General features: G+C 38.7%; 1 protein-coding gene across 1 annotated transcript; it reads right to left on the bottom strand.

The window, feature by feature from the left end:
• Positions 1–7,169: 7,169 nt before the first annotated feature.
• On the bottom strand, positions 7,170–7,790 carry LOC113500947 (cytochrome b5-like). The gene has a single exon (XM_026881893.1). It carries the CDS (start codon positions 7,731–7,733, stop codon positions 7,350–7,352), a length of 384 nt encoding a protein of 127 aa, XP_026737694.1. The 5' UTR covers positions 7,734–7,790; the 3' UTR covers positions 7,170–7,349.
• Positions 7,791–8,480: the final 690 nt, after the last annotated feature.

The following is an 8,480-nucleotide window of genomic DNA, read 5'->3' as shown; positions in this document are numbered from 1 at the left end:
CCCAATATAATTATTTAAAACAATGTTTGTTAAAAAAATTTTGACAATCGATACGTGTATTCAATAGCTAGACAGTCTGACAACCTGTCTTAATAAGCGTTACGTGTTGCCTAATAAAGAAATACAAAAACACTTAAAGAAATAAACAGGAAAAAAATTATATTACATGTTGAGAGTCCCCCACAGACGCAATGGGTCGCGAGGCAGATTACAAGTCAATACTTAACAGGTTAATGCGGCAAGAACTAGTCCAAGAACATGTCCTTTCTTGAAAAATAATAAAAGAAAAAACATTGTTGTTTACAAAATTGGTTTAGCAGTTTACCTGTGCCAGAGCCTTGTAATGGTACGTGCAAACTGAGGTTTCCGCATTTTTAATATAACTAGCTGTTGCTAGAGGTCTCGCCCGCCTCGAGGTCGGTTACAGCTGCAATAGCATTTGACGCAGTAGGATATTAGTACCCTATGTACCCTAGCTATCCCCATGCCAAATATTATTTAAATCATGTCAGTCGTTCATGCGTGAAATGAAGAGGTACCGAACATACACATCTTTATCATAAATCATATTGCTGTGGTTATGAATGTTATAAATCTCGACAATTCCCGGATTCTTTATTAAATAATTTAGATACACGGTTTATCGGTGGTTTACTGATAAACACATTAAGTAAGTGTCTATATATATCGCGATTACACTATGATTTCATATACGATTACCTGTAGATAGATATACAAAGATAACAATGGAACGAAGGTAAACTGACTCAAAACTAATAATATTTTTACGCGTGTCGTGTGAGATCAAAACAATCGCGCTTCGCCTTGTTTACAATCCGATAGAAAACAATACCATACGATGAAACAAAATAAAGAATAACCTTATATCTTGTATGTTCACTATCGAGAGATGTCAAGCAGTTACGTGGAGGTCACCAGAGTGGTGAGGGGGGTGAGTGTGTGTGACGTATGCCATTCTGAGTGCGGCGCGCAGGTCGCTGACACGTGCGCCGCTGCGCCGGGCCTGGCCAGGCCGGGCCGGGCCGCATGCCCCAGTGTACCTCGTTGTAATCACCCGCCAGGTAGCTGCCGTGACTAATGTGCTGGCTCATTACAAGTTAATCCGGTTTAATTATTTATTTACCTCGAACGTTCTAGAAATTCAACGCGTCAATAAAGTATAGATAAGTATAGCCTTCAAGAGTGTTAGTTATCAAAGTTACATAATGATACATACTGATTATAATTTTTGTTAATAATATCGTACTCAAAACGCGATACTATTTTGTAGGGAAAAATATTAGGTATAGCAGAAAAAATTACTAAAAACAAACCATGACCTTAGCTTCGCGGCGCCTGCGCAGAGCTCGGAGCTCTCCGAGGCCTCTGTTTGCGAGGTTGATTCACTTGTCAGCCAGTACTCGTACATTTGTATATCTTATTAATGCACAGGCCGAGCGTCAAGTATAGCGTAGTTGTCGCAGCTTGTTCTACATTAAAATCACATCAATCACAAGTTAATGTCTCAGAAGACAATAAAAAACGAAATCTGAGAATTTCCATGCACATAGGCAGAACTTACGCGAACCAAAGTACATTTATATCACATGTGGGGTGTTTATGGAAATTTGTGAACCTTTTTAAGACAAAACGTATATCTTTGGCTGTATTTGGTAGTTGTTTGTTATAAAACAACAATTCAAATATATTATTTATATCACCCTAAAACGGTTAATTATGACCACGGAGTCGAGAGTCGGTAATCACCATGACACTGCAGAAACTGCTTAGTAAGTATAGTGCCTCGTAAATAAATGCCAAGAGCTCGCCCACTATTAGTGGGCTGAACACGTATACGAACTTAGATTCTTTATTACTATTTATTTTGTTCTGACGTGTCACAACATGTCATAATTACCATCGAGAAGTTATCACGATACAAAGTACAAATGCTGTGATAAACTTAGTAAAGCCGACGCACAATAGATAACAGTTGCTGCGATAACTATTTGGAAAGGGATATCGAGAGCGGCTCGACGCAGGCCCGGGACAGGACGGTGACTCGGCTCCGAGGAACTTCTAGCACTATCTCTTCAAGGAATATTATTCCAATTGAAGACAAAAGTCCTCACTCTACTTCTATCTTTCCTCGCAACTAGATTCTCCGGTGCCTCCGTCACGGGGTCATTGACAATACATGTATATGACCCCGCGAAAATAATAAGCATCGGTGTCAATTGAGTAATTATCTAGTATGTAGTATGAAACAGAAGCAGAGTTGTGCAATGCGCAGGGCATTGGGTAAGTAAGACCGAATGCTCGGTAGAGCGTGGCGCGCATCACACGCGCAGCACGCCGCGCGCCGCCTCGCCGACTGTGCCAGTGTGCCGGTAATACTTTAAGATGTCTTTAATATGCAACGGTAAGCTCGTATTCACAAATAAGATGATGCGTGAATTGAATGAAATGGATCCTATGACCAATTTACCACAGTTTATTTGTTTTTTTATTGAATTAGTCACAATTACATCTGGCTTAATAATAGACACAACTATCTCCAATAGTGCAACACAGAGGAATGAGCTACATTCTTGAAGGAAACCAGTAGCTAGACAATTCTTAAAATTAAATATGCGTTCAAAAAGTCATCTGACCTTTATTGATCTTAACAATGATGTCGCGTCATTTGCAAAAAAAAAACAATCTTTAATAAATTCACGATTAAAAATTTTCATCTGAGGACCAACATTTATTTTCCGAATAATGTATTATTCTTGTACAAAATTGTTAAATACGCACATAAGAGGTGACCTTCATTGAAATTGCTTCATTGAAACACTACGGGAAAAAACTCGAAACGCTAAGGACAATTAAAGTATGAGAAACGTTATGAGAAATAAAATATGATCATTTTGTGTTTCTATACCTTATTCTTACTAATGAGTTAAGAAATATGTAGAAAAACCACCGCAAAACATCACTTGAAATGTGCATTTACATATGTACATCTCTTTAGGTAGAAACCCATCTTGGTTTGTCGTTTCGCCTAAAACAAAAAAAAAACATGGTCTGTCTCATTTTAAAAAAAAAACACCTCTAAAACGAATGCAAGACAACACAATATATAGCAGTGATTTAGTTATGCCATCCTTTATCATATAGTACAAATATACAAAAAACCACATTTGTTTACCACTTTATGTTTCATAATGCATGCAAGTTGCGAGATGTTGTCTCGCTGTGACATTGTGGGAGCAGCGCGCGAAGCAGGTGCACGTGCGCGGGGCTCGAGATTACAGATTATGTAAGCATTGTAGGGACAATGTCATCAATAAAGATGAGATAATAGTTAAACTATTGCTGAATGTCTACAATAGGTAATAACTAAATATTATTAAAATATGGATAATTCTCATATCAGATCAAACTATCAGTGTCGTGGTCGTCATGTCACACACTCTGACGACTTTTCGGTAACTTTCCTGCGTAATCGTTTATTTAACATGATTTTCACAAAAATATTAAAGTCGTCGAGGATGATGTAATGTGGTGCAAAAGTATGATTGCATCTCCCTAAATATACTAGTGTCACGTTAAGCATGACACGCGACAGTTAAACAACTTCTGATAGGTAACAGTCGGAAGCTACGTTACTATCGCGTAATGTTGCAACCGACACGTGGACAAGAGTCCAAGTCACCACACTACTGGCCACTGTGAGCGGGTTCGATCCCTACGGGTGGAAATAAGGTGTGCGATCGAGAAGTACTTATTCTAAGGTCGGATGTTTTATAAAATAAGGATTGCATTCGGAAGAAATTGAAAGTTGAGAGATAATTGTAGAATAAGAGTTCAAAGTTTATTCCGCTCTGGACAAGGTTTCCTTTAAGTATTGACTCGAAAAGTGGGTTTAAAGTGGTAACACAAGTTGGTAACGAAAAGAAACATGTGTTACAATAGGATTTCAGCTGGCAGGCGCCAAGAACTGAAATAACATGAAAACTTATCTGAAATAAGAAATGCGCGCGAGACTCGTTTCTCACAGGCACAGGCCCACACACTTATAAGAAAGACTATGATTTGTAAGTTATGGCAGGCACACGTACTACTAAATTTCCAATTTTGTATTGCCATAAAAATACAAAAAAAATCAGCAATAATAATATCATTTGCATTTCTGGAGCACTTAATGAGTGATCTGCGAGTGAGTAACTAAAATCTAAAATTAAACCGCGATAAAATCCGTAAAAGTAGTTTCATTTCAATGTCTAACATTCGCGTAAACCTAAGAAACCACTATGAGTTATATGAGTTTCGTCCTCTAAGCGAATGCTGTCATCGTGTTTATGAACTTTGGCTTTAAAATATTATTCTGTAATTTGTTGCTAACGATTATCAACTTCTAGAATAAGTACATACTTGAAAAATAAAATTATTATCTCGAAATATTTGCAACGTTTGCTGAATTACTTATTACACGCAACAACAACGTACCAAACTAATCATGTAATATACCTAGAAACTACTTCTACTACGACAGAAGATAATAAAGTGTCTGATAGTCAGGAACATGTTGCAACAGGTCGTACGGACCCACCAGTTCCTGGTCATACAAGAACATAATTAGGCTAGTACTTAAGTAACAGATTTTGGCTGTCAAACTCGATACTGTAGAGCACCGAGTTTCGCCACCCGTCAGCAGTTCCTAAGTGCTTTACCTGTTAAGAAGAATCGGTGCAACAAACTCAACACCACAGCATGATGTCTTCACATTTATAACAAGACTAGCTTTTGCCCGCGACTTCGTCCACGTGGTTAGAAGATCTAGAACCATTTTCGCAGCGCACGCAACGGAAGCCCTTAAAGATGAATAATTTTCCCCGTTTTTTCCACATTTTCCATTGTATCTTCGCTCCTTTTAGTCGCATCGCGATGTTATATAGCCTATAGCCTTCCTCGATGAATGGTCTATTCAACACATAATTTTTCAATTTGAACGTAGAAGTAGTTCCCGAGATTAGCGCGTTCAAACAAACAAACAAACTCTCAATTTATAGGAGAACTTGCAAACGATGCAATTGATGTTTGAGGTCTTGACTTATTCATTGCGCCGACCCTCAACAAGATTTCCTCTACAGCCTGGCTACATAGTACCTACATGGTCAAATTTTATAATTACCTATTGTAATAATACATTCAAATAAAACTAATGTCAAATATAATATTAAGAAACTGTACATTATGGGTACGTACGTTTAATCGTAACGCGAATACCTACTGTGTTACAGTGTTTACTCAGGCTGAAACCCGCAGGAATCACTCATATGACATGCAAGACAACCACACAGCGTCCGCAGACCTGGTCCTCGGAGGCAGGTAGCCTGGCCCCTCACGTAGTCAACTACAGAGGAAGACATGTTGCGTTGACACGAAGAGAGGAAGTTACCACACTTACCTACCACAGTTCGACATTTTCTCATGATCCATACGTTAAATTTGTACGTGTGTGTAGGTGCCATCGTTACGTTTAAACCAGGGGCGTAGCCACCGCCGTATATAATTATAAGGGGGCCAAAGTGTGTAAGGAAAAAAAATAAAAACTTCCTAATTTATTTTATTTTACAGATGACAAAATTCTATAAAGCAATTTCTTTTTTTCCCGCTTTAAGCGTGCGTTCAAAAGTTTAAAAGAAAATGAATATTGAAATTTTGATTTTTATTTGTAAAATGGTTGATTATTTTTTAAAATGATTATTAATTTGTTAAATTATGTTAACTGATAAATAAATATTTCGTTTTACAATATTTTTTTTTCTTTTGTGAAAAATCTAAACCCCCATATAAGGGTCCCCAAACAATTTTTATACGGGGCCCCGCCGATGCACGCTACGCCACTGGTTTAAACAGTCCATTCTATTGTTATTTATCAATTAAATAGATCTATTTATGAGTAGAGGATAACGTGACAGTCGTTATAAAAGTCGACATTAAATAATATGATACTTATTAGCTATAATAAAGTAATGGCATGAATAACAATTCATGTATCGAAAATCCTTATTTGTTATGTATCCTTATATACATACTAGCTGACCCAGCAAACGTTGTTTTGCCTAATAAATTATTTCTAGTTGTATGTATTTTTAATGGCACTTTTAAAAAAAATAAAAACAAAAAATTTCTTCCGAAAAATAAAATAAGTTTGTTTAGTGTGAGCATCCCTTAACACTTAGGGGTATGAAAAATAGATGTTAGTCGATTCTCAGACCTACTGCATAAGCATATAAAAGGTAAAAATCGGTGAAGCCGTTTCGGAGGAATACGGTAACTAACATCGTGACACGGGAATTTTATATATTAGAAAGATATATCTACAACTAAATTTTGTCGAAAAATTTATTTGTATGATTGTGTATACCAGTAGTTGTCATTAGAGCAGATCAGTCAAGGATATATTATAACGTAATGATCGAGCACTTTGGAGTTTGGACTAAGATAGCACATCTTCTAAATAGGTGTCAAAGTCCATAAAACGGCTCGAACATTCGTGATGAGACGAGTTTCCGGCCAGTAACGTTGGTCTCCGTCTGTCCCCTGAGGTGCAGGTGGAGGGCGCTCCACGTCCACACGTGTCACGAGTTATCACTTATAAGAATTGGCTTCTATAGATCCGACTAATCTACAATCTGCACCAATTAAGACTGCCCGCAAAACTCCAGTTTTGGCGTTTCAGGGTTAGTTTCAGGCGATTGTGTCTGTGAGGCGATCGTTTACAGACCCCCTATTTGTTGAACTAAGACTTTCTTTCTTTTTTAATTAAAATCGCTATCAAGTTATCTCTATCGATAGGATATAATTTGAAAAAAAAAATAGGTAAAAAAATGTTTAATTACATGTAGGTAACTGATACCAACAAAACTTGTGGCGTATGATGACAATACGTAATAAGTCAATAATACACAAACGATAACAGGTTGTAAGTGATAACGCAACATCATATCTCACGAACCTCACAAGGGTACGATATTTCTTTTAATGAAAAACAATACAATGTACTCTCAAAGATGGATTGAAATACTAGAACCGGAAAGGTTTGCTAGGGAAACCTTAGGGGAACTAGGGATAGAACCTGTCTGTATAACTCAACAGATGAATCTTAAACGAATTGGTTTAAAATTATACAAAATACTTTAATCATATATCACAATATACATAGGTATAAATAATTCACAAAACCTTCGTATTTACATATAGCCGTCCTTAACGATAGGGAATGTCCACACACATCCACAGAGTCCAGTGACCGCCTGATGAGCCGAGCTGAGCGCCGGGCGAGCGTCAGCCAAGCGCTAGCCGAACAGGTACGAGTAGAGCACGGTGACCACGATGCCCAGCAGCACGGGGAACTTCCACGAGCTGGTGAAGCCGGTGTCGCCCTCGACTTTGCTGTCCTCCCAGGCCACGTGGCGCTTCTGCACCTGCACCCGGTCCGCCTCCACCAGCTCGCCGACCACGTACTTCTTCATGAGCTCCTTGGCGTCCAGGCTGTGGCCGACGTCGTCGAAGTCCTCGGAGGCGTCTTTGCCGGCGAGGTTGACGAGCACTTCGTGTCCTCCGGGATGCTCGTCCAGGAACTCGGTCACGTTGTACACCACGTTGTCTATGATGAAGACATTCTCCTTCTTGGTGTCCCACTTGGAGATCTCCTCTCGAGTGTATTGCTTGACGGTCATGGCGGCGCGCGGCGTGCTCGGGGCTGAGCGGCTGACTGACGAGTGTCGAGAAACGCGGCCCGCGCTGTCCGTACGCAGAGCATCGCGTGCGCCTCTCCCTCCCCCCCTCCGCGCCGCACCGTCCCACTGCCGCCCCGCCTGCGCTCGCCAGCTGATAAACACTCACGCTGACTTATAAGCAAAACCTTATGTGTCATACATATTTCTTGCACATACATACTCTGAACTAGTAAAATACGAAGTGTAAAAGTTGAACTTTGCTGAAGGCTATTTATTGTTCTTGGCCGATTGTCACATGTTCTTTAAAAATATATTTCAATGACTTTCGACGCGTGAATGTCTGATTTGGAACAATATATTTTCTATAGTTTCCATATTTTCTATACCTTAACTTAGAGGATAAGTAGGTAGCTTGGTACAAAATTTGATCCAACATTTTTCCAATCATTCCAAATTTGATCCAACATTTTTCGTGCTTCTTCGTTTTACCCTAATGCAAAGTAAGAATTTTGTTTTTCGCGTATCTTTTTTGAATGTTGTATTCTTTAAAGACTCAAAACAAAATGAACCACGAAACGGATTTACATAATTAAGGTATCCTTTGCAATCATTAGATCGGTCATAACAAGTAACTGTGTTTCAGGTGATGGATTTAGACATAGAGATTTTTTGGTCTCTTTGATTAATACTACAATATTGTTATCAAATTAAAAGAATTGCAAAAAAGAAATTACACGATTACACAAC

This window comes from Trichoplusia ni, chromosome 15 (genome assembly GCF_003590095.1).
Source record: "Trichoplusia ni isolate ovarian cell line Hi5 chromosome 15, tn1, whole genome shotgun sequence".
Lineage (NCBI taxonomy): Eukaryota > Metazoa > Arthropoda > Insecta > Lepidoptera > Noctuidae > Trichoplusia > Trichoplusia ni.
Note: the sequence above shows the minus strand (reverse complement) of the source record. Positions and strands in the feature narration are given on the sequence as shown.